Below are 27,956 nucleotides of genomic sequence, written 5' to 3'. Positions count from 1 at the left end.
ATTTGCACTTTGATCTGGGACACCCTGTATATATTAGGTGTACAACTTTGCTTCCGCCGTTTTTTTTCCGAATTTCGCGATTTTATTGTAAAAAACTAATTATACCTTTAGGATCCAAAGTATTGTCCATCGCTGGCCACTACTTTCTCCCATCTTTCGGGCAGCATACGAATCCCGTGTTGAAAAAATTGGACATCTTTTGAAGCGATCCACGATTCTATCCAATTTCTTACTTCTTCATAAGACCGGAAGTGTTGGTCAGCTAGCCCATGTGCCATGGATCGAAACAAGTGATAATCAGAAGGAGCTAGGTCAGGAGAATATGGCGGGTGGGGTAGGACTTCCCATTTCAATGTTTCCAAGTATTTCTTGACCACTTGCGCAACATGGGGTCGAGCATTATCGTGCTGCAAAATCACTTTATCATGTCTCTCGTTGTATTGCAGCCGTTTCTTTTTCAATGCTCGGCTCAAACGCATTAATTGGGTTCGATAAAGAGCACCTGTGATTGTTTCAGTTGGTTGTAACAGCTCATAATATATTACGCCGAGTTGATCCCACCAAATACAGAGCATGATTTTGGAACCATGAATAGACGGTTTGGCCGTCGACGTGGAAGCATGGCCGGGATATCCCCAAGTCTTTTTGCGTTTGGGATTATCGTAATGAACCCATTTCTCGTCCCCAGTCACAATACGATGCAGAAATCCCTTCCGTCTTTGCCTTGCAAGCAACTGTTCACAAGCGAACAGACGCCTGTCAATATCTCTTGGTTTCAACTCGTACGGCACCCAATATCCTTGCTTCTGAATCATTCCCATGTCTTTGAGGCGTTTTGAGATTGTTTGTTGAGTCACTCCCAATGATTGTGCCAATTCTTGTTGACTTTGACACGAGTCTTCGTCAAGTAATGCTTCCAAGTTCGCATCTTGGAAAACCTTCTTTCTTCCACCGCTATGTTGGTCTTCGACGTGAAAATCACCGTTCTTGAAGCGCTGAAACCACTCACGACATGTCCTTTCACTAATAGTGGCTTCCCCATAAGTATCTGAGAGCATTCGATGAGCCTCAGCAGCAGATTTCTTCATATTGAAGCAGAAAAGTAAAACCTCCCGCAAATGACGAGAATTTGGCTCGTACACTGACATTTTCAATTGCGAATAACTTTATGATGAAGACACAAATAGACTAATATTTTTATGAGGTTATGTTAACAGGTGCCCAAGGCTCCTGCATGCCCACATGGGGTTATTTATTTCGATCATTACTTACCGCTACATACATCTATTCAAAAACGGCGGAAGCAAAGTTGTACACCTAATATATTATACAGGGTATTTCAAATTCGACCCTCACCATTGGGATCTCGGAAACTAGAGGAGATACGAAAAAGTTTAAATGGGGGCAAAGTTGCGCAATCTAGTGCTTGATCGAATACCGTTTTCAAAATTTTAATTTTCCGAGCACTTCCGAAGATATCCGAGAAAAACTAAAAATTGGAGAATCCATTTTTATTTTTTTTTAGCGTTATTTGACAAGAAAGGTTAAATCCGTAAGCACATTTTCATTGTCACTTTTTCTCAGCTACACAATGACATATTCAAATTTGCGATCCGACGTTTCGTCTTTCGGCTACCATCATCAACTTTATTTTTTCTTATGGGCGCCATATTGGATTTTTCGACAAAAAAATAGTGCGTTTCATTCTGAATTCATTGATATAGAACTTCTTATAATTTACTTTTTTAAAAGCCGAAATATTTAAATAAAAAGAAATATTACATAGTTGGCCTTGACTCCATCGAAAGACTTTCTTTTGTTCGCGTTATATGACAGAACTTCTCAAACGAATTTAGAGCGTGTGCAGATTTCCAATGAAAATGAGTTTCCGAAGTGAAGAAAAACGAGATATGTTAAGACTTTACTACAAATTTGATAGGAACAGTACGAAAACAGCTCAAATGTATTTTGAGTTATATCCGGAAAGACAACAGCCGCATAGAACATTATTTAAAACTTTGGACGAACATTTAGCTGAGTTTGGTGCTTTTGAAAAATCTAGGATGAAGTATGGAAGCAGAAGGAAAGAAGATACTAGAAATAACCTACTGGCAAAGACAAAACTAAATTATTATTAAATGATACAACAAGTGTTCAGATTGACGACCTTCCTCCTGCATACATAAACGAACACGTCTATTTAAATTAGTGACAGCCCTAATAATATTTCTCCTTCTGATTACTCTACATTGTGTAATGATGTTTTCTCTAAGTTCTTCTATTGTGTTATAATCTCGATTCTCATATATTCTATTTTTCAAAGTGCCCCACAAAAAAGTCGTCAATTTGAGCACTTGTTGTAACATTTAATAATAATTTAGTTTTGTCTCTGCCAGTAGGTTATTTCTAGTATCTTCTTTCCTTCTGCTTCCATACTTCATCCTAGATTTTTCAAAAGCACCAAACTCAGCTAAATGTTCGTCCAAAGTTTTAAATAATGTTCTATGCGGCTGTTGTCTTTCCGGATATAACTCAAAATACATTTGAGCTGTTTTCGTACTGTTCCTATCAAATTTGTAATAAAGTCTTAACATATCTCGTTTTTCTTCACTTCGGAAACTCATTTTCATTGGAAATCTGCACACGCTCTAAATTCGTTTGAGAAGTTCTGTCATATAACGCGAACAAAAGAAAGTCTTTCGATGGAGTCAAGGCCAACTATGTAATATTTCTTTTTGTTTAAATATTTCGGCTTTTAAAAAAGTAAATTATAAGAAGTTCTATATCAATGAAATCAGAATGAAACGCACTATTTTTTTGTCGAAAAATCCAATATGGCGCCCATAAGAAAAAATAAAGTTGATGATGGTAGCCGAAAGACGAAACGTCGGATCGCAAATTTGAATATGTCATTGTGTAGCTGAGAAAAAGTGACAATGAAAATGTGCTTACGGATTTAACCTTTCTTGTCAAATAACGCTAAAAAAAAATAAAAATATATTCTCCAATTTTTAGTTTTTGTCGGATATCTTCGGAAGTGCTCGGAAAATTAAAATTTTGAAAACGGTATTCGATCAAGCACTAGATTGCGCAACTTTGCCCCCATTTAAACTTTTTCGTATCTCCTCTAGTTTCCGAGATCCCAATGGTGAGGGTCGAATTTGAAATACCCTGTATAATTATATATATTACATAAAAAAATAATCTGACAAAGAAGATATTTTTAGGGGCTAAAAGCAACCTTGGAGCAATGATCTCATTTAGCAGAATCCACAGTTGTGCAACTTTTTGCTCCGAACTTCAACCAGTTGTTGAAGTACTGCACAACTGTAGCCTCTGCTGAATGTGACCAATAATTGCAAAAATTTTGAGGGCGTAAAACATTATCACGGACATATTTCAAGGAACAACAGCACTTTGCAAAATAATAAAAAATGCTTATAGAGCCATAGTCAAAAACGCTTAATTTTCGATATACAGGGTGGCAGTTTCATTTTTTTTCACATCGCAGAAGAACATTTTTTTATAGTTTTTATAATTTTGTTTTCGTTTAGATCTATTTTTATTTTAAGAAATTTGATTAAATGTTACGAATTGCTTCAGAGAGTTGATAACTGAGCTAGATGATTTTTTCCCTTGCTTCCTATACATTCTTAATTTGCATTGATAGATATTTTTGCAAATTCTACGAAAACGGTGAAAGATACAAAAATACCACAGGAGACTAAAACGCTAAAAAGTTAAACAAGGAATTTAAATTTCGTATCAGAATTTATATAGGGTGTTTTAAAAACAGATGCAAAACATAAAATAGTACATGATCCAAAAAAACATAACGTCCTGTATACCGCTATCGACGATTTTGACATTTTGTTTTTGGGAGTCTTAAGAAAATAGATGTACGAAATTTCAAAAATTTAGGTCAAGACATACATGAGAAAAATGCAAGGTATCAGAAACAATGTGAAAATTTGCCACTTTATATATCGAAAATGGCGCGTTTTTGACCATAGGTCTAATAGCATTTTCTCTTATTTTGCAAAATGTTAGCGTCTTCTAAAACATCTCCATGACAATATGTTACCTTCTATATACGTATGTACGTGGCAAGTTGGGAGTCTATCTAAGAAGATTCTAACCAAGCGAGAATTTCACCTACCAAGGGTGTAGATTAAACTGCAAGGAAATAAGCCTTTTTTTAATTAACCCTCAGATTATTTTTCACGTATTCCTGATTTCTTTTTACGTGCTCGTAGTTTATTTTTGCTTCCCTTAGTTTATTGATCACTTAACCGTAATTTATTTTTTACATGCTCCCAGACTATTTTTCACGTGTCCGTAGTTTATGTCTACGCGTCCGTAGTTTACCTATCCATGTCTATAGTTTTTTTTACGTGCGCCTAAATTATTTTTCAAGCGATCGTAGTTGATTTATCACGTGCAGATAGTTAAAAGTAGTACCAATAATTGCAAAAATCTATATACAAATGCCAATTCAGGAACCCGTCTAAGAATATTCTAACCAAGCGGCCATTTCGCCTACAAAGAGGGCGGATTAAACTGCAGGTAAATTAGCCAATTTTTTTGGTAACTCTTTGTGGTCTGCCAGATATTTCCTGACCAAAAAAGAGTCCTTAAACCAGCAAATTCACCCCCTGAAGGGCCCGGCCCATAAACGATTAAATTAGGGTCCAAATACAGTTATGAACTTGCTATGTAGCCCCTTTTTAACCCGATGGCCCTCGAAAGGGTCCGGATAAGTAGCCCCGCACTTTTGCCGGCTGCGGGCAGGTGTAGTGGAAAAGGGCTGAAGCGGTTATTTATCGGAGTTTTGTTGACAATCGTTCCTCCAAGCTTAAGGTGAATTTAGTGCCGGAATTAGCGCCACCGCTTTAAACGGCCAATTTGTGAGTTTTGCTGTCGTGTTTAAAGAGACGAAGAGTTTCCTGCCGGGGATTAAACAAAATAACCCTTCTAACCGCATACATTTACCCTTAAAAACTATAATTCATATACGCAAGACACAGTCGAAGTAATCGTTCCCTCCATCATCGTCACAATGGTATGTAAATTTAAATGGCATTTTCGAGCAGCCTTTTTCCAGTTTTTAAGGGTAAATCAGGCCCGGGGATGTGTTATGTATGGGGGTGATATGAGAACCTTTTGTTGCTGTCGGAACCGGGGCTGGAAGGGAAATCAGGGAAAAGGCACGCATATTGGATGTGTTCGGCGATAAAAGTGTGGAAGTTTCCATTAATGAGCCGTCTGTTTTTGCATTTGAAGTTCCCGCTTTTCATGTGCAAGTTTCGTGTTACACATGACGGTTAATTTCCGGCCGCTAAATCGTAAATTCTGCAGGAAAATGACCCAGAAAAAACGGATGAAGGAGGGAAATATCCGCCGCTGTAACCCCAATTATCTGACTCGTCCGTTCCGCAATAAACTTAATAAATCAGCCATGTTTTTCAATTTCTGTTATCGCCCCTGTCAATTAAATTTAATCAGCAGGAATTTCCGCCGGTCGACAGCCCTAATTAACGCGAATAATTAAAATCCGATTCAAATATTCGTTAAAGGCTATTTTTGAAGTGCTTGCTAATTAAATCCATTTTTGTTTAAAATGCCTTTTTTAGTTTATGAGTCAAATGCACACGCCCTGGAAGGTAATTAGGAAAGCATACGTCACGGTCACATCTTTCTTTGTAGCAACGTCTGGAATTCTTGTTCCAGACTTAAATTGAATTTATTTGAAAAGCAAAGGCCGGGGATATATTCTCGAAATCGTTGGAGCAATTCTATAATCAAATGACGTCAAGATGACACATTTGGTTGCACTCTTAACATTTAATAAATGAGGCTATTGTCAATTTTGACGTCACTCGAATGCGGAATTGCCGCATTCCAGTTTTAGAAAATTCAAGAATTAAGGATCTATTTTTGAAATAAAACTGTGAGGGGTGAAATGAGGCATTGTAAATTTACTTTATCTCGTCGTTTTTTGATTTTTGGCAAAATTTGGTAGACTTCCGGGCGCCACTAAAACCTCCACTGAAAAATAACAATTTGCCAAGCTATTGAAAATGTCTGGAATTTACTTGAATTAGAATAATACAAACCGGAGTCGTCTCTATAAGAAGTATGTTATTTATTATATGTTTTATTTTAAGATTTTAAAAATAATTTGGCCGTCTTGGTTTCGTTACTGCGGACCTAAGTTTAAAGTGGAAAACTTAACTCAAAATTTTCAAATCTTGTCAAATTCGATCAGAAGCCAGGGGCGCTTCTGTAATGGGGGTAAAATGAGACATTGCTCCTTAGCCTCATTTCGGAGTTTTAAAATATTGACACATTTTTTAAATCTTGCTTCGCCACTGAAAACCTCAACTTTAAATTTAAAATGTAGGTAATAAATACTTCAGAATATCAAAAATTCGCTAACTTCCAATTAAAACTAACAAGTAATTTGGTAATTACTCCATGTAAAACGCCACGAAAATACGAAATTTTCGGACTTTCTTGCCTCCGGGGAAACCTGGATTATCCAGATTTCTTTTTCCGAGACCTCTGTTAAATTTCAATAAAAACTTCCCTCTTACACGATGATGCTCTCACAAGTACATGTATATACTTGGCGCATCAACATATATCGCACTTAATGAAAGATTTTATACGGTGTTGTTGTGGAAACATAAAACTTAACGGTATTCCTCCTCCTTTCCAGAGCTGAAATCGATGTCGCCGACGTTCTCTGAGGATTCTGGAAAACCATCGAGCACTTGCCAGGAAAACAGGCAGGGCCCATTTACGACGACGGTGCAAATCAGGAAAAGGGCTGGAGAGAACCTGGGAATCATCTTGTCAGCTGGTAAGTTTCCATTGTTTGGCTGTCTGAGATTGGGTGGTAGCAACTATTCCCCACTCATAAAAGTATTTCAAGATTTTCCAAGACATTTACTTCCCAAAGTGGCCGGTAAATTTGTTGTAATTTCCAAAAAATTTCTAAAATTAAAAAAACATATATTTACATGTTTATTCTGAGTATCACATCAATTCTGGAAAAAATTGAAAAGAAATTTTGTGAAACTACGTTGTACTATTGTAGTCTTTTACAAAAAACGGACTTTTTGGCAAAAATTTAAAAACGACTTACGGTTCGTGTTTACTGATGGGCAACTACCTAATATGGGTTTCGCCGAAAATGTCTGGTGAAAATTACCATTTTTTCTCGTAAAAAGTTTGTGAATTTACAATCACTGTTTTCGGTGCTGGATGTAAAATAAATTCGCCGTAAAATTTCAATAAGCGAAAAATATGGGATATAAGGGGATTCTATCTACATGACGATTCCAGCGACACTCAGCTACGCAGCGGGGATTTTATGGTCCTTATTTATGTCCCATTTCCAGAAATACGAGCCTGATCCAAATAATAAATAGAGATCAAAAGGAAGTGCAGAATCCGGGAATAAATATCCGACTTTGGAAGCTATTTCCAGACGTCTGGCACGGACCAGATATAGATGCCTGAAATATGAAATTAGCAATTTAAGGTCCATTTTGATGTGTTGATGATGCATCTTTAGCAGATGAAACTATCCATTACTGTCTCTCCATTGTTGTCAGTTCCCAACAAAGAGAAATCGGATAATGTGTTTGCTCACTTTGCCCAACGTTTATTCAGTCCTAAAAATACAGAGGGCTGGCAACCAAACACTTAACTAACAGACCAAAAGGGGGCCTGGAAAATCTGGCACGTAAAAGTTTCAACTTTAAAGGCGTAAGCTCGAATACCCGACACCTCCCTTTATCCAGGAATCCAGGGAGGGTGTCTGTTTATAAATTCTTAAGCTTGCACACACTTAACGACGTCGTTGACGGCTTTGCAGTCACGCGGGCCATACAAACGCATCCGGTGCCAGCACTCCTGGATCCACAAAGCCGTAAAGGGAGAAAACTGGAAAAACAGTGGAGTAGCACGAGACAAAATAAAAGAAATTTGTCAAAATCCCACTTTGACATTTTTCCTCGCTTGGCTAACGTTTTCCTGAAAACTCGGTGGAGTTTTTCTCAAATGTAAAAAAATTTCTAAGGGAATTCCAACTATTTTTTCCAATTTTTCGTATGAAAAAATGTACTTGGTTTAAGTCAATCTCATTTGGCGTAGTATTCTTCAAACTTTTAAGGAATTTTTCTCTTTCAATTTTCATGCCTGACATGGCGCTTTTTCAGCTTTCTCCAGTCCCGATTCAAGTATAATCAGCCTAAATTTGAAGTTTGAAAAAGAGAGTTTTCGGGTAAATATTGAAAGATAAAGAAAGTTCAATTTAAAGGTCGTAGCTTCGGCATGCTTTCCGACTTGACTTTTCAATCTTTAATGATTCATTTTTCAGTCTTTTAATTTCTTAGGGAAAAAGAGGTTCTCATTAGAATTTTGCCTTTTTGTCCCTCTCGGCCGTGGTTCCGGCTACTGAGTTTTAGTTGACAATTCAGCAAAATAGACAAAAATTCAGTAGAGATGACATGAACCACAAAGATCATGTTAGCGCCATGTTAGGAAATACTCGTCTAACTAATTAATTCATATTTTAGCCATTTTTCGTTGAAATTCCAAATAATCTTTTTTTGAGATTCTCGACTAAGTTTCGATCTTTAGGGAGTGTCTTAAGAAAATAACTTAACTTCTAGCAGATTTTTAAAAGCATTATGTTTATGTATTGAAAGATCCCCTATAAGAATATTTCCCAGTATTTTCCGGTAAATTTTCAGACAGAAATTGGAGGATTATGGGGAATAATTTACGGAACGCCTCTGGAACGTGACACCTCCAGCGAATATCCAGAAACGTGTTTTAAGGGGAGAACGAAAGCCTTCTTCGGTGTGTTGCGTGTAAATATAGATAGTATATTATGAGTTTTAACGACCTCCGTTATATTTATAAATGGACTTCTGTATATTTTATTGAGTCATATTCACAGATGTTATGTTTGCACCTTAGGCAGGTCCGGGTTAGTAGTTTTTATTGCCCATTCTGCAGTGTTTTCTAAAAGGATTTTAGTAGATTTTTCATAGTTTACTGAAGAAGTTCGTTACGACAACCAACTGTGGGGGTGGGTGAAAAAGGGTCAATTTATCAAGATGGCAGCTCTTTTGCATCCAAACTCGACACGGTCGCAATAATACGAGCTTGGTTTTAGTGTAGTGTAAACACCTACAGCCATGGCAGCGTGCATTGCACGTTATTAATGGACGATGTCGCTGAAGCTGAAATAGTTCCAGTCAGTGATACGTTTCGAGTCGTTGCTATCACAGCTTTGTCACTTCAGCGTATACATGTTGCCTCTTTATGACCCATTTGCAAGGGGTCACATATCCGGGGTCCGGAGCACATTATTAGTTTAAATTTCTCAAAATAATCAACGAAGCTTTAAAACATTTTTATCTCACTAGTCACGAGAGTGCCAGACCAGAAGTGGACTGTCACTTCCCGATAAATGTCAACAGTGTCAACGTCATTTGTCAACAGCACGGACATTAGTCAGATGCTATCAGTCAATAGACAATAACTTGTCGGTAATAAAATAAACCACTTTCCAGTTCCTTACCCGCAGGTGCATCATTGATTATTATTTGATATATTGATTATTATTGATTATTGATATATTAATGAAAAGAGATTGGAGAGAATGAGAAAGGAATCAAAGCTGCAATTGAATAGGTGAGTTGTGAGGGCGGTGGCCTAAAAAAAGTGGGGTAAAAAGAAGCTAATTTAAAATTAACCTCCCACATTGCGGTAACTACATATTTGCTGATAAAAGCATGTGGTTAGCTGATATTCTAGTAGTACGGGTTATGAGGGTCCAAATCGGAAGTGCGCTATCATTTACCAACAAACACGGCAGGGGCGTAGATGGCGTTTAACATTGTTAACAATTGTTGACAAATGACAATTTTTGATATTATTAACAAAAGATCCCAATTTTAGGGGACATTGCCAAAACTTAAATGTTTTTTTATGGTTTAAGAAGAATTAAAAATATATAATTCTAGCCAGAAGGGTACTAGAAAGACGATTTTTTGCAAAGAAAAAGATGCCGAAAATATGAGCTCAACTTTTGTTGAAAGTTATGAACACGAGTAATAGGGCATCACCAAGATTTATAATGCCTACTTGAGGGTTCAAGCAAGTTTCAAAATTTATAACCTCAAAGTGAAAGGTTTTAGAAAGTTTCTTTTTGATATAGACATGACACAATATATACCCTTAAAATGCTGAAAATATGAGCTCACCTCGCCACTCTAGCCAGAAATTATGTGCAGCAGTATAACAGGGATCATCGAGCCTCAAAAGTTTTACTCAAGGATTGGAGCAAGTTTGAAGTGACGTTTTAATCATTAGAAAGCAAGATTATTGCAAAACTGACTAACTCTTTTGATGCAAATTTATGCATTTATTCCCAATATATTCCACTCCAAAATAAAAGAATAATGTATGGCAAACATCAACATTGCGCTTTCGTTTACTCGGTTCGTTTCTAATTTGGAGTTATTTTTCCTTTATATCTTATGTTTTAGTTGTGTATACATCCAGTCTGGATCGAGCAGAGCATCAGCGACCTCTCGCGATCAAATATCAATTTTCATGGTCTGGCAGATGTATTTGTTTTATAGGATTAGCGGCGACAATCTGGATATAGATAGTCGATGTCCAGGAATAAATAAGTTAACAAAAATATCCAGTTTTTTGACCAATATTATGAATGACAAAGTAAACATGGCAACTTTCCAGCTGCATTTCAACATTGTCTGTGAACGGCTTCACGCTAATAATCACACAATCGACTACTTAAAACCGTTTTAATGTGCGGTTAACACGGCGGTACTGGACAACGAAAACAATTTTTTGCGCAAATTGGATTTGTAGAAAAACTTCAGGAAGGTCAATAAATCTTTCCACATAATGAGCCCGTTTCTGGCTTCTCATTCTCTCATCTGGATAGTGTTAATGGATTGCTCGCAACTATCGAATTTCCTTTATGTATCGATTTTGTCTTTACACTCATACATTAATATAATTTCTGCTAAGTAGCTTCATTGAAACTGAATCTCGAAGCAAAAGTGCGGAGATCTTCGTCATAGATAATAAAACACATTTCGCAGCAAGTTAGATTAAACCGAACAAATGGCTTTCATTATCTCTCATTTCATTTCCCTCCAGTGTAAGTTTGTTTCGTCCTTTTTGCAATGGAAAGCAGTTAATAATTCCGCAGTTATTGCCATAACATTTGACACAAAAATCGGAATATAAATCTGAGGTAGAACTAAGAAAGCATTAAACCCTCTAGAGTAAACATTTCAAGTGTTTAATGACATAGCCCTGGAAGACGAAGACACCGTTTTAAGCCTTCGTATTTCCTTTTAACAATTTCAGCACGATCGTCCAAAAATAGAAGGAAAAAGGGACAAAATACGGAGACTGTTTTCGCACAAAACTTAAGCCGCGCAGCGTGGCGGTAATTAGCTCGACACAAAAATGAAACGGAGCAATAAGAGCAGTTCGAGTGTGCTCCGAGCCAATTTGAGTGACAGTAATGGAAAGTGTCTCGCTAGATAGATCGCAGTCCATTTGTAAAGTTGACTGAACCAGCCAGAAATAAAAGTACTCCTTTATTGCCTTATTCCCTTCTATTTTTCCGCAGTCGCTTTTACCACCACTGCTAGAAACTTCCGTTTTCCAGTAATCGCTCCCTCAATTGACACAAATAAACCAACTAATTTAAAAAACACTGGACATAATCGTTTCAATTTGTTTAAACCGCCGGTCTTTCTCATGGTTGAAGTCGGCGTTGATAAGTGGCAGCACTATCGCTTTGACAGTGACACGACCAAAGACATTATGATATTTATAGATGGCGTCTATCTAAGTCCTGCATATGTGTGTGAGTGAGATGAAGCTGATAGGGGTAAAAATAACACTGAATATCCAATTAATAGCCATAATTTCTTCATTTGTGTTAGAGTAAACACTTTCATGGGAGGTTGACGTTGATGGAAAGTACTGCGCTGATGTGGACCCGTGATGAATAGCTCTCCATTTGTAAAGTTGGCTCAACCAGCTAGAAATAAAAGTATGTACTCCCTTATTGCCTTCCTCTCTATTTTTCGGTATTCGCCTTTCTTTCCCCAGAAAAACGAGCGTGTAATCGTTATTGGGATGTTTGGGAAAGTGGCGAATCGTGTCAGAATCAACTTTTTCTCTAAAATGGCCTATTAAGTAACCAATAATAGCATTGATTAAGCAAAGGTGGGCAAAAAGCGTCGCCACTTCTGGGGACACAAAGTCATCGTTTTTGAAATTCCGACGTAAATTTTTAAAAGTCGCACGTTTTTCTTCAAATTTGGGCTTCGAAAGTCGGTTCTGAATTTATCGACAAAATCAGGTGAAATCGCAATTCAATTCGAATTGACACGTCACTGCTGCAACTACGCCACTGTGAAACTATTGAAAAATTATGAATTATTTTATTTGGGTCTCGAAAGTCGATTTTAAAAATGGTAGATGCTGCACGGGAGAGGTTTTTATGTTGAATAAAGTTTACGATATTTAAAATTATGTTGTAAAGTATTCAGCACAAAACCAAAGTCTTCAATGGAGTTAACAATTTACCTTTAGAAAACGCCCTTGATATTTTATGTCTACATTAAATTTTCAATATTTCGTAATGTTTCACGAAAATTTAAGTCCTGAGTGGGGTATCAAGAATTCAAGAAGTTGCAATAATAAATCGCATAACCAGCGGAGTGACGCGAATTTTCAATGAATTCGACCCTTTAAAAAACACTCTTGATTTTTTGTTTTTAGCTGGAATCAAGTCGTAAGATTTAGCTTGAAATTAAATTCAGGCGCGTACCATCATCCTTTTTTTTCGTTCATCATAAAACCCAGGATCAGGGCTAAAGTTAAACGATTTTCTAGTTTAAACTCGAGGTCATCAGTGTTGTACGTACAGAAGGAAACACATTTTGCGAATCTTAAAACTCCTGAAACGTCTGTAAATAACGACCATAAAGTTTCAATTCACGGATCATTGAATGGGCGCCACTGGTATTCAATAATGCACACAAATCAATGCTAAAAGCAATTGTGCCAATTTATCAATTTCTTGAGACGCCGCTGGTTTTTAGAGTAGCATTCAAGTCTGCTTCCTGATGCATCAGCTGAGAATTCAAAAAAGTTCAAATTTCACGGTGGTGTGAATTTTGAACTTTTTTTCATCTAATCCCTGGGACCCGCATTAACTCCACATACCTCAATTGAGGTTCAGGAAATCTGCAAGTCCAGCTCGAAAATGTTACACCGGACAAGTTAGCTTTCGTCGGTCATTAATAAATTCGTCGGCGAAAAGACAAACTCTCGATTGGTCAGTCATGGTCCAAAATGTTACATAGCGGGGCCGAGCGTCAGCAATCTGGAATTAGCGCGTTCAATCAAGGAAGCGGAAATGGAAATCTTAATAACAGAAGTGCTTGTGTCTAACATGGAAATGAAACTGATTCTGCATCTGCATTAGTGATGCGAAATGGACTTTAACAAACTGACCCGAGCGTTATCAATGTTTGCAATCCCTATTCAGTATTATAACCGAAGACGATAAATTAAGAAATTTTAATAACTGTGACAAATTTCCAGAACGAAGCGAACCTTCCAACTTCCATTAAAACTGTTAACGAGCCGTTCAGCCATGGAGCCATCCCAGATATGGCCCGTTCATTATGCAGGCAAGAGGTTGCTGAATTTTAATGAAGCTCAAATATCTGATTAATATACTCTGTAAAGGGCACCATGTCCACCCCACTGGGCCGTCTTGTTTTTTTTTTTCGGTGTGGACCAACTTCCTGGCATATTTACCTGGCTTCGAGTAAAATAAAAATAACTGGATAGCGCACATGTTTGACTCGAAAGTTCGGTTTATTCAGGAGGCCAAAAATAAACACGCGCCAGCGTCTATGAGCTACAACACTGGCCAAACACTTTCGGATCTTCCGCACTTCGGGTCGACGTTTCAAACTCTCGGAATACTTAAAATACTCGAAAAGTGCCCGTTTTTCTGGATTTATTAGTGAGTGGGTTTGAGTGCAGTGGACAATGGTTGAATGAGGATTTTTCTACTTAAAAAGTAAAGGCGGCCAATCAGGACGGAAGCTTTTCCACGAAGTCGAAAACATTTGCATAATGAGCCATAATCACGCTTCCAACTTTCCAACACACTCCATATTTCTTTAAAAGCGGCAGAATTTCCTCCTTTTTGGACTCCGATACCTCGACAGGGCTGAAAGTTTCCTTATAAAGTTCTACTGAGCATAAATATGAACTTTTTAAGTTTCTTTCATCAACTTCTACCATGAACGGAAACTTCTTGAAGGAAGCACTAATAGAAAACCTAATTTGTCGATTATTGTGTAGATGTCACCACCTATAGCTAATTAAATTCAGGCAACCCCCCAATACTAGCCCAGCGACTATTTCTTGCCACAACATCAGTATTTTTCTATTGATTGAACCCTCCAATGTTTTCCTATATATATTTAAGTTCGGTCTCAATTCCAAAACTAAAACTTCTCTCGGTAAAATATCCGGAGAACAAGTTGAAACTTTTCTTAGAAACTTAGAGAGAATTCTCATAGAAAACAAATGGAGGCTTTTTGAAGTTGCTTAAATCCTTCTTTAGAATAAATGATGGGCGTGTGGGCAGACCCAGCAGTTACGATACATCAGGTTTATTCAATTTTTGCTCTATTCGTAAATTAGTTCAGTAATAATTTAGGCCAATTAACTAATGAACTTGTATTCGGCTAATTAAACGAACCGACTGTGGGTTTTCGAAAATTAGTAAATTTTAATTAATCGAAATGATCTATTATTCATCTCTAATCAAGCTGTAATGAATGGAAATTTATTTTACTTTATCAATAATACGAGAACTCTCCTTTATGCCGTTTAAATGTCCCGTATTCGGTGGTTAAAAAAAACGTTGTTAAGTGGCACCTCTGCGTTCTTCGCCAGCTGCAAAACCAACGATATAATAATTTTATGGATGTAAAATCCACCGCTATAACTTTAGCACATGTGGTGAGTAGATGAGTGAAATGGAGTTAGCTATGGCATAAATGAGTCCATAAGTGTGTAACAGGGAAAAAATTATTTTACTGGCCTTTTAAACATTTTTAAAGTTAATTACGTCACTGATTTTAGGGAAATATTTAACACTAAATGTTCTTCGTAAACGGAAAACAGTTCCTTCTCTTTCTGTCGAAGACAGGCGTGTACTAAGAAGATTTGTGCGCCAATGATGTTTGAAAAATATTTTTCGATATACGTTCTCTATGAATGGGAAAATATGAGCTCTGCTTTCATGGAAGACAGGGCCGTCCTGTAGGGGCTGGAAGATGGACAGTACAGAGTGTCCCGTTATAAACGCCCCGTTTTAATTGTTTCAACAGGTTCCCTATTGGCCGTTTCTACGGCTTTTAAACAAGAAGTTCATGATATTTGGTTTGGCATTTCGGTCTGGCCATAACATCAATATCTACCAAAACGGTATCTGAAAAGCTTCATTTCGATATCGCTTTGAGGTCACGACAGTAGGGTAAAGCTGTATCTTTTTAAACTAAATTTCACATTAGTTAAACCAACATTGCGGCTGTGATACGCCAATGATGATCTGAAAACATATTGCCCTAAGTGTTCTGAATAAATATAAAATGCTCGCTCTGCTTCCACTTCTAATAGGGGGGAGTGCCGATTTGGAAATTCTTATGCCTTAAATAAGAAATTTTGTTGATTTCCGAAAGTATACTGCGACTAGTGTGATTTTTTAATGAGCTCATTTAAACGTCCCGCATTTCTATAGTTGAGGAAGTCATTATTAGATGGCGCCTCTGCTTACTGCAGCTGACAGCTTCAAAACCAAACACTTTATGATAGATGCGAACGAGATCGGCTTCTGTATGACCCCAACATGCAAAGAGTACGATGGTGCTATTCGTGGCATGTAGAGTAGCAAATAATTACACGAAACAAAGCAAAAGTGAAAAATGCCATGTTGCCACCTATTCTTACGTATTTTGCGTGTTTAGGAATTTATCACGGGCCTTCGACAAAGAGAGGGCTGGTCTAAATATGCATCAAAGTAGCTTCGCTCTCGTTTTTAATCGAACCTAATGGGAGACAACGACCTGTTGTAAAAATCTGTAAATAATTACTTTGTAGATTGGAGCTAATGGGTTTCGTGAAAGCTCACAGCACCTTCGATTGCACGTCCATTTGCTATAAATAAGTTACGCACTGTTTAAAGTAGCTGCCAGCTAAATGTGGCTGTAATAGAGCTATATTACATGCTCTTTTTGTGCCATACTTAAAGCTTTATAGACAAAGTATAATGCTTTAGTAGCAAGGTTTAATTCGGGTAATAATAAATAATTTAGAGTTACCTGAAACAGGAAATGCAAATTTTACTGAAAAGGCAACTAAACCACCCTCCAATCTCAGGCCATTATTGCAAAGTTTCCTCCCCGATTTGCAGCTTCCATTTGCATCTAATTAAGGCATTTCCAGGTAACATGAAGTACACACATACTTCCGTGTGTACGAAATGCATAATACACTTCCCTTCCAGAAAATCAAGGAATGTAAATTAAATTTGAAAGTTTCTCTCTTTCGCCTCAGAATTAAGGGCGACTTTACAGGACTTAACAGTCACCTTGTCCGATTCGAGACTATTTATCAACCCCGGCAAAATCTAATGGCTCCGGCTTCGGAATCCGAATTTCAAATGTGACCCTAAATCAAACAGTTCTAGAGCATTGTCGATCCAATAAATTAGTCCTAATGAACTTCGGTGTAATTTAGTGCCTAGACTACCCTCACCTGCTAATGGCCCTTGAAGAGTTTGGACAGTGGTCAGGATAATCATCCAAATTTTATAGGGTCCTTGATGAAAATCGATTCGGTTCCTCCATCGAGATGTCCCAATTCACTAAGATTTAATGAAGCAAATTCCAATATCTCATCGAGCGAAGGAAGCGAGGCTCAGAATGAAGTTATTGCACAATGGAACCGATAATGGAGAAAAGAAATTAAGAGCGATAGCAGCGTACCTACCGGGGACCTTTCGAAGCTCATTTGTCGTCACGAATTAGAGTTGGTAAATAAACACATTTTGTTGTTGAGGGGAGGACTCGTTTGGCTCGTAAAATGATGCCCTAAAACAACCAAAAAAAACACAAAAAGGACATGATTAGAATTCAATTTCGCTCCCTTCTTTGAAAGCCATTGATTTTAAATCAAGAAGGCACTTCAAGGAATGATGCATTTATCTCTCTTTACGTCCAAAACAATCTTTAAATTTAAGCCTTCGTTTGACAACATTATGAGCTCTTTGTAGTATTACTGACATAATGGCGAAGGTGCTTGGAAATTAAAATACACATATACAAAACAGTAGAAGGTAGCGAGCCTTTTTCCATTTATAAAGATCACTCATACTAAAAGGTTTCCAGAAAATCATTGGCGATTCAGAGTATCGTTATAAAAGCAATAAAAATGTCCAGCTCGCTCCTGCCTTTTATGGCTGGAGAGCTAATATTATTCCATCTATTAAGAAATTTTGGGGCAAAATATTTATCGAAAATCATCGACAAACCACAAAGTTTTTGTATGTCAGTTATACAAAGCATTATACTCATATACTCGCACATGTTGGACATCTTTGGTTTCGAAGGTGTTAAATGTGACGTGGTGGCGTCATTTCGAGTACCCTAAACCTCCGCTTGACAAAATCATTTGCTCTATTGTAGGATTCTTGACTCATGGTGCAGGAACCAGGAGAAGGAAAAGGAATTCTTTGCGTAATGGCGAACTAATCACTACATGTTGTGGCATGTTTGATATACAGTTTTCAGTGGCGTCTGGTTGTAAAACGTTGTGTTTATGCGTTTTAACAACTTCATCCGACCAATTCGAGTTCTATTTCCGAACCGAGACTACTCGGTGGCATTTAAAACGTTTAAAAAGTGTAATCCATTCGGGCCCAAATAATAAACAGAACTCTTTCGGGAGCAGTTTTCATTGTTTGGTTTCGGGAGCTAATTATAACCAAATTGACTGCCATCGAGCTAGTCTCTTACTGAGGGAAATGAACTTGAAATTTTTGATGTTCTGAGAGATAAAATTTGACAATATTTGCTTTGGTTTGCTTGCTACAAAATTTCCAAAACTTTAACAATTTTTGAAAATTTAAGAACTAATGTTATTTTTACATTTTTCATAATTAAGACGAAGAAGAACAAACAGTTTTCCTCTATCCTAAACCGTTTTAAATTTACATCCCTTGTGTTTTCACACCTCTTTCCATAAAGGGCATATTCAATTTTTAAATTATCGCAATAACGTCCAAACAAAAGAAAGAGGCAACGTTGTCATTTATTAACAACGACAGAACTGTTCGTCCGATTATTAAAGCTGTGTTGCCACTATTATTACATACCAATTTTGGAATTTTCAAAGCGTATATGTATACAGAGTACCTCAAATTGCATATTGCACTTTTCCTATTTTTTAAATTGGAAAAAAATCCAAAGACAGTTAAATCTCCTTAAATATTGACTTAACGTCGCTGTCTTCAAATTACTTTGTTAACTTCCAGCAAGAAGAGAAGAAGGGAAACGCAACATTGTCAGACTACTCTTATTTTTTTAAAATGAATATTGTCACATTAAGGTCAGGTATTTCGACACAAATTATAACATTTTTAACGTCTGGACGTTAGGTGGCTGATTGAATCCAAATAGACTAAAAAGAATAAAAATCTGTGATTAAACACGTTTGGCAACGTTGACTGTCCAGCTTTAAGAAAATAAAAGCCAAGCGCGATGTTGCAACATCGATACCTTTTTCTCACTCTGAAATAAAATACTGTTTCCAAACGATCTAATCCAACTCGTCCATGAAACCAAGCTGATTGGCCGCCTTTTTTGATGAATAGAAAAACCCGCGACAATATGAAATGCAACAAGACTGGCAACAATTGTAAAAGCCCAAGTGTGGTGCCAAAAATGTTCCAAAATTTGAAGCTTAGACCTCGAGCGAGGAGCTTTTCTGGACTGCCTCCAAAATCCGGAGGGGACCACTCCAACAAGCTGATGGGGAAACCCCCCAAGACCCCCAATTCCTCTCCCAAAGCTAAAGAGCGGCAACGACGTACGTATTACAATTTTTTTGGGGGAATTTTTTCAGGCTTTGTAATTACACGTCTGAGTTACTCAAATTAATGACAATCCGAGGGTGAAGATTTTTACTGTTAAAATAAAACGATTTTTATATGAAGAAACGCAAATGGTAATGGAAAAATTCGCCCCGATGGAGTGATAAATGGAAAGCTGAAATTAATATTACCAGCGATGAAATTTTCTTGTTGGCAATAACGGCCCGACCGATTTATCATCTCCGGGGGGTAAGAGAGAGAACCTAATTTATTGAACTTTGTCCATTCAGATGACTGTTTTAATAATGGGGTAAAATAGGAGGTTTTAAAATGCCACCCGGTAGATCCTTTCCGGCTCTGGATATTATTTAGAGTAGTATTTATTAACTTTGTCGCTTTATGTCGCTCTCTAAGGAACTGTAATGAATATGGCTTCAAATTCTGGTGTAGATATAGGGCACTGATCTGATCGACATATTTTCCGTAAATATTTAATGATATGACAATGATAAGTACTTAAGCTTGGTCAAAACCACTCTGTAATGACCTCAATCTCTTGTCGGGTACACCAAGAAGAACCAGCGCATTGCTCTAATCTTTTTAACAATTGAAGTCCTTACATGGACACAAGTTTTGAATTAAAATGAACTTCCTAAATCCTCGCTTTTAAAATTCCAAAATTTTGTAAGTTTCGGTAAACACTTACGTTTGCTTATAGCCAATCTGTAATGATCCCAATCTCTTGCCCATTTCCTTAAGAGGAAATAACACATTTATATATAATTTTCAACAATTTATTTGTTACGTAGACACCCGTTTTGACCAAGAGTGAGCCATCTAGATACTCTCATTTCAAAGATTTAGATTTTTTTAAAAATTTTGAAAAACACTTAAGTTAGTTGATAGTTACCCTGTGATGATTTGTGCTTCTTCACTTTTTGACACACTTGCCCCAAAGCTATTTCAAAAACTTCTTACATAAAATGAAAAATAATAGATGTTTACAGCCTGTAGTTCAGCAATTTCATTACTTCAACTCTGTTTCTATGGGGATTTAAAATTTCGACTAAAGAGAGAATTTAATCAAAGTCTAACATTTGCAACTCCCGTCAAAACTGCAGATTTTGAGTACCCATTTAATAAAATTGCATTTTCACATGCAAGTAGACCATATTTCACGTTTTATAGTCCACTTACTGATTTATTGTTCAATATAAAGCTCATTTCGGACCCTTTTGGATTTCAGTACCTGGGTAATATTTTAAATTTCAACATTCTCCTTAAACTTGAATAATCAATTTCGTATCAAAAATATAATTGAACCTGTTAGAAAACGCGTGAATAAATTTTTTTTACATGTATTGTGTGTTGCCTACATTTGACGCTAAATAGAGCCACATCAACAATGTTTATGCTGCTAACGGACTTGTTGACCATTGGCTTTAAAGGAAAATGACACTAACCGAACTTCTTTTTCCAATATCTAATATCATCGCATGGAGAGCCTCTCCGTGAAAATGGCCCTACATCTGCAAGTAACGGGAGATCCCATCTAATTTCCTGAATATGCTGAATTCTTCGAAAGCCTGCCAGGATCTAATAGAGAAATAAAGAGTGACCCTATATGCAAACTAGACTTATAAATTCTGCATAGGACCGACGTTCGGGAGTTTTAGGAGCATTTCCTCTACAGCCCTGCTATCTTGCCTCTTGCAAGATTTATGGCGCTAACGCCTAAGTTTCCAGACACTTCTTCAGGAGTTTCGCATCTAAAATTATACTAAAACAAACATTTTACTAACAGTGTTTTATCAAATTTTTAGAGCGGAAGTTAGTGCAAAAACTGATCGGATCCCAATAATAAAACAAAGTCCGGCTAGCATTTCCTATCTGGCCATTTGGCCATTTTCATCCCTTATAAACGGCCGGGGGGTTCACCTTTAACACGCGCTTCCGAACTGAGGAAGGCGCAAAAGCGATTCCCGGTTTCCGCTCTCTGAATAAATGGGAGTTTCCAATGAAAACAGTGACTAGTTTAATTGCTCCCAATTATCAAAGAGTTGATCAATTAAAGCCCAAAGATTGATATTGTTTAAAACAAGTTATTGGTACAATGGGTTTCTTGCCTATGCGTTTACGTGACGCACTCCTATGAGTTTAAAAGATGTATTTTTCACGTGTTAATCGTTAAAAAAAACCATCTAATAGGATTCTAGCGATGACAAATATCAAAGAAACTAAACGATGAAAAAAAAAATTTGAAACTAACTTTGGAATTGCACTATACTAATCAATTTCATGTAGTTTTATAGATCTTAATTCGCAGTACGTTTTCAAATTAATTTTGAAATAAACAGAGGCGCGTCAAACAGGAACGTCTACCGACTTAAAATTTATTGAAGGAATTAGGGTCATAAAAAAATTCCTACTGCTTTTAATCCTTTCAATTCTGGAATGAACAGAAGTGTGCTAAACAGAAAGCTGAAAAAATTAAATCTATGACAGGAGCTACAGAAATTTTAGAACAAATCGTAATTATCTCTGCAACTTTACCACGCCAATAGCTTATGTGTGGTTCCGTGGCTCAAAATTGTGAATTTATGAAAACTCGACTCTTTCTCATTTTTTCAGAAAAAAAACAGAGACGTGCCAGATGGTAAAGAAGAATTTTTGAAAAATCTCACTGCATTTAACCCTCTGACTTTCTCGTAGTTCAATAGTGCAATTTTCGTTATTGAATCTTGACGTTTGCAAACTAATTCAAGCATAAGCAAAGGCATGCCAGATATGAGTTTACAGAAGTTAAATCTATATAAAATACCATGTATTTTTTTCAATTATCTTATTACATTATCTTTGAAAAAAATCCTCATAAACTTTGTGCCCACGTTACGCCACTGATTTTTACGTGTCTTTGGGGAAAAATTCTTTCTTCAGTTCTTAAAATTTTCAAATAAATTCGGGATAAAACAGAGGCGTGCCAGATAGAAATCTGCGAAACTGCAATCTGTTCAGACAATAATGATTTTTTGACTAATAGCTCTGCCTGATGTCTAAGAAACTACACTATGCCAAAAAATGGTTTGTCTTTGTGCAATTCTTTTCTACGTCCCTGATTATAAATCCCCCAGAAAAGAAAAACAAAATTAACACGGTCCTCCCATTCCGGAGGTTCAGTTTCGCCCCTAAACGATTCGACGTTTTTCACTTTGTTCTGGCCTTTGTGAAGAGCCTCAGGGAAAGATTGCGTGGAAATGATTCAGCCCTCGTTATTTATTATCCACTAACCGAATTGTCTTCCGGGAAAATTCTAATTTGTTAGAGGCATAGATTTAATTAATAACCCTCCTATTCGATAAGATTCTCCGCATAAAGGCTCTTATCGGATAATAATTGCTCGCCTTAATCAAAATTTCCTATTAAGGGATATTGTGTATGAAAAATAATCCTTTGTAACGAAGGAAATTTTCCCAGATAAGCATTACAAAAAAAAGGAGTATTTCACCGACTCGATACGTTTGCAATGAATTTAATCCAGTACAACATAAGACCTTAAAAGTAGGCCAATCTACCTCCCTTTAAAGGGAGTAGGGGGATGATATATCTGTTGGAACCAATTGTGTTTTAGCAATATCGTTTTCTGATAGGGATTTATGCGGTCATTTTGCATACGGGTCAGCTGCCTCCGGTGGATGACAAAGACAAGTTTATTTCCGGTATTCGTTTCCGGGGAACAACGGGAGAGCCAATAAAAGTTTATTTGGAGAACGGCTCTATTTCAATCGGTAGTGGTTTAGAATCTCTATCCGGATGTAGAGATCTCGCAACAGGAAATCACTAAGCTTCAATAAAAACCTACAAATTAAATACAAAACTCGACATTTTCTTCCATTGTCAACTCATCTCCAGAGCACCTTAAAAGAACATCTGCTTCCCAAAGGAAAAGTCCTTTACGTCCTTTGGACTACTATAGGGATTTTACCTCAGTCACTAAATATAAAAAATAAGCGTCGGTTATCTGAAAGGGTCTTTTAAAGGCTCAAACCCTAAAGGAAAACAAAGCCGGCGAACGTCTAATGGGGCGCAAATCCGCAGGAAACGACCTCGGAATGTAAGAAGTTAGCGGGCGTTTGAATGACCCTCATCGTTCCAAGTGATCTAGACATTTTTGTATTAAACCCACTGCTGCTATGTCGTAATCTTGCGGGTTCTGGTGTCCCTGGATAGTGCTGAAACGCGAGAATGGGGAGTCCTCAGAGACACTTTTAACAGTATACAATTACTGCTTGTTTACTTCGCTTTTAATGAAGCAATTTCTGCTGAGACGATGGCAGACGGTTGGCTGCCTGGCGAAGAGCGGCGACGTCTCTGATTGGACGCTCTAAACTATAAAGCTGGCCACATGATAATAACGTGAATCAGTCACGAAAACTATTTCAATCGAAAATTACATCAATGACATTCTCGAATCTATGTCACTGTCATTAGCTGACGTTATTTTGACGTTATTGTCATTAGCTGACGTTATTTTGACGTTATTGTCATCAGCTGACGTTATTTTGACGTCATTGTCACCAGCTGATGTCATATTAATTCCGCGTTTTTTCCTGTTCGACACTTTGGTCTGTACTTCCCAAAAAGTTTAACTCGGGTTAATCCATTTTGTTCCATCGAGGCCAATGTAGCCTACAATTCAAAAATCAAGGCGAAAAGAAGTATCTTCTCTTTGTCTCTATTCACGTCAGATCTAGTTTAATCTCGACTTAAAACCCTAAAAGAAGCCGAAGAATTTTGCTCTTCTGAATCTGGGTCAATTCCTGATTTATCCAGTCCCAAAATTTAAAAAGAAACAGAAGGTTCTTGCCTTTCTCTTCTCTGAACGTGAATTCCACTTTACTCTAGTTCTTCTCGGTCGGTTCCAATTTAATCCGGATCTAAAAAAATGATAGAAACAAATATTAGTTCTCGTTTAATCTAGTTCGTCCTCTTTTCGATTTCGGTTGAATTCAGATCCGAAAACTCAAAGAGAGGCACCTTCTTTTGATCCTTTTAGGCCGGTATCAGTTGTAATCGGTTCACGTTGCGCAACGCCCTCATCGTTGCTCCGCTCAAGTAACTTCCTTAAGACTTCAACAAAAGATGTCGCCACCCTCTCGAAGATCCCCATCAATGAAATAAATTATGATTATGAAGATGCTTTCGGCTATTGTAATTATAAAACCAATTGAATCAAATTATATCAACAGTTACAAACTAAAAATGTTAATTGCAAATACATGTGCTACCAGAGTTAAGACAACTTTCCTCGTTAGTGGGCGGTTAAATATAAAGTCCGTTAACTTAAGTAATTAGGTTTGAGTTTCCATCGGTGCCCGCTTGTGTAGGCAGGCTTCAATGCGCTACATGCACTGAAATAAACGATGTTTAATTTCACTTAAGGACCCTTTTAATGCGTCTGTCATCCACTATGCGATCATTCGAAATTTGCTTAAATGACGGATAGACGAGAGAAAAGCTTTAACATGTATCTGTTATTCTACAATATGACGATCCGAAAATACTTTTATTGCTTGAAAGACCTACACTAACCTAAGCTGCAAAGTAATCACAATATTAATCGGACGTAAAGGCGTCCAGCGTCGGACAAAAGTTACAATAATTGCAGTGTTTCGTGACGTTTGATTTCTCTATCGTTCGATCATTTGAAGAACTTTCCACGTTTTTCGCCGACAAAAGACTTCGTGGGATGACGAGAACTTGGAACAGAAACTTCATCATAAACTGATTGTTTCAGGGATATCGGAGGCTGACCCATGTCCCGTGATAGCAGGCCTGCGCCCAGACAGCTGCGCCATGAGCTCCGACCAATTGGCGCCCTGCGATCGTTTACTCAGCGTCAATGGCATATCAACGGCGCGCATGCGCCCCGACGAAGTGTCCAGCATACTGGACAGCATAGACGGAAATGCTGTAATGGAGCTAGAATATTCGCTTCCAAGCTATGGTTAGAACCCTACAAAGTCTTCTAAAAACGTTAAAAAAAATTAAACATTTTTTTAGCCTCTCAAAATTCCCTCTGTATGACCTCTCAAATCACTGAAGTCCCAGTAGGACGAGTAGACGGTTCCCTAGGGATTACCTTGAGAGGGGGATATGTGCCTGAGCACCCCCACTTGAGCCGCCCTTTGGTTATTACGCATGTCAGGCCTAATGGGCCAGCTCACAGGTAAATAAGTCTATTAAAACATCAAATCAAAACTTCTCTGATGTTAATCAAACTCCCACAGGTTTAGAGTAAAGTTGGCCTAAACTCGATAAACTTACATGGGGCTTAGTTTTGGTATTTTTATTAGTTAGGAAGTTACTGCCACATTAAAGGGAACATAGGGGAAGTTTATTTGTTTCCTTGCGAGGTCTATACTGTGAGGGAAACTTTTTTAATTTGCTTTTGGCTTATAGGGCTGCTGCGTTTTTGTCAACGGTTCCTCTGCTTTCAGCTATTATGGAATTTCGTACTCAGGAATATTACTCTCTCAGAAAAAAATCCCCAAACAACAAAATGTAATATAACTTAATAGCGATACATGTTCGTTTTCCCCATCATACATAATGCCCTTCGAAGGGGGGAATAAACCGAGCATCGGCAAAATGCTTCTTCGCCCCCCTGAGGAAAATAAATTACACGACTGGCATGCTGATACAAAACGAACACCAAAAAACAGAGATCTGTAGCTTGACATGTCTATTTTTAAGGCCACTTTTATGATTGATGTTCGCATATTACTCTTCGTTTTCGTGCATCCATCCCAATACCAAAAGACGCTGCTGACTCCAGCAAACGCTTCACAATTTCCATACAACTTACAATTTCATATACGGCCATTTCAATGTGGGCGCACTACAGGAAAACACCACCATAAAACGTTCTTGCAGCTCTTATATGGCTCTTTCTAATGACGCAAGTAACAGTTTTATAGCTGCTGTAAAAGCAGACATGATATGTCCAACATACAAGGTGTGTAAACAAATATCTGAGAATCTCTTAGAAATTCATAAAAAGCGGAAATAGAAAGATTGTAGGAATGTGTCAGGGCTGTAAATGATCTAACACACTAAAATTCTATTTGTTTTAAAGGTACCTCCTTAATAAATTAAATGTACCTTTAACCTTTGCGCCCTACGAGCCTCCCCTATGAGAGCGCCCTGTAAAGAGCCGAAGCTCAACAGTTTTTAAGATAATCACGTCGTAGATCTAAACATTCCTTCATTTTTGAAAATTTCAAAATGTTCTCCCCTTCCCTGGATCAGTCTCATTTGTGCGTGTTCGATCCAGTTTCGGCCATCCAGCCCAAAATTAAAACGACGAAGAATCACAAACGTCCTCCCAAATCGGTCCATTCGAATATCAAAAATTCAGAACCTGAACTTATTAACATAAAGTGTGCCTAGCGGAGAGAATAATTCAAAACTGAATTTCAACCTGAAACGGCCCTGTATTTGCTCCATTCTAATAAACCTGTGACAATTAACGTTTTCATGCAGGAGCGGCCTAATCCGAGTGGGCGACCGGCTGCTGAAAGTAGATCGTTGCTCGCTTGTCAACAAAACCCTGATGGAGGCGCAACAAATCCTCCGAGATACCGACGGCGGAAATCCCCACGGCCACGCCGTTTCAGCTCTAACCATCGAATACGACATCAGCGTTATGGAGTCGGTGAAATATGCTAACGGCCCACTTCTAGTGGAAATTGACAGGTAAATGTGTCCATAAAGAGTTTATAAAGAGATTCAAAAATAAATTTCCAGACAAACTGAAGAAGATTTCGGTCTGGTTTTATCCAACTGCAATCCGATTCTCGATCTGAAAGCATCTCAAAATGACATAATGGCTGCTGGGTACTACGTAGAGCGGGTGCTGCCTGCTAGTACTGCAGATCGATGCGGGGCTCTCAGTATAGGTATGTTATTGGCCTAAAAATGCAAAATTTTATTTATTTTTTCTTATTGCAGGCGACCAAATTCTAGCTATCGATAACTTGAATCTGGATAACTTTAGTGGAAACCCGGCTGAAGCGGAAAAGCTTCTGAGGAGAGCCACCAAGCTTCAAGTTCTTCCATTTGGAGCTGTCCAGAGAGCGCAGAGTCGAAGTCAGTATGGAATTACTGGTAAGCATCTGTCAATGTCATCTGGCAACTTTCATTGACAGCGTAACTGTCATTTTAACAGAAAGTGGACCGTTTCATTGGTTTAGAAAACGTTTTTAATAGACATGTTTCGCCAAACAAGTTGCGTTACGCCAGATGCAATCGATCGGGATCCACCATTTGGAAATTTTTGTCGCTAACTAACCGATCCTACCATTAGAGTTTCCTTAATGCTGTTTTTCAACGATAACGGCGCAAATTCTTAAAAACGAACGGTGAAACTTTGCAAATTAATATCTAAAAACTCGGTGAAACTTTCCCTGTTAGTTCGCAACTAAAACAAAGTAAAACTCCAGACACGAAATAACGTTTTAGGGGAAATCTTATTGCTCCACGGGTGACCGGGAGCTCCGGTTAATGAAGTTTCCAAACCGGCTGAGACTACTTAATAAGTAGTTAATAGGTAAATCATTGGTTTTCTTTTGGAACTTCCAAGACAACGATATTCTGTAATTAACTTGCGGTTCGAAAACTCTTAAAGTTCGCTAATTAG

At 37.6% G+C, this 27,956-nt stretch overlaps 1 protein-coding gene across 4 annotated transcripts in view; it reads left to right on the top strand.

The window, feature by feature from the left end:
- The window catches only part of Grip (Glutamate receptor interacting protein), a 54,898-nt gene that overhangs the window by 12,632 nt on the left and 14,310 nt on the right, over nucleotides 1-27,956 (top strand). For 2 of the 4 annotated variants that reach the window (XM_066390123.1, XM_066390122.1), the window contains exons 2-7: nucleotides 6,722-6,865; nucleotides 25,053-25,262; nucleotides 25,319-25,484; nucleotides 26,801-27,013; nucleotides 27,065-27,216; nucleotides 27,269-27,424. In XM_066390123.1, coding sequence (XP_066246220.1) covers nucleotides 6,722-6,865; nucleotides 25,053-25,262; nucleotides 25,319-25,484; nucleotides 26,801-27,013; nucleotides 27,065-27,216; nucleotides 27,269-27,424 — 1,041 coding nt within the window. Of the gene's footprint in view, nucleotides 1-6,721; nucleotides 6,866-16,180; nucleotides 17,201-19,039; nucleotides 19,255-25,052; nucleotides 25,263-25,318; nucleotides 25,485-26,800; nucleotides 27,014-27,064; nucleotides 27,217-27,268; nucleotides 27,425-27,956 lie in introns of those variants that run through there. The other 2 variants (XM_066390125.1, XM_066390124.1) reach the window with 2 other exon arrangements.

The sequence above is a fragment of the Euwallacea similis genome, chromosome 5 (assembly GCF_039881205.1).
Source record: "Euwallacea similis isolate ESF13 chromosome 5, ESF131.1, whole genome shotgun sequence".
NCBI lineage: Eukaryota > Metazoa > Arthropoda > Insecta > Coleoptera > Curculionidae > Euwallacea > Euwallacea similis.
Note: the sequence above shows the minus strand (reverse complement) of the source record. Positions and strands in the feature narration are given on the sequence as shown.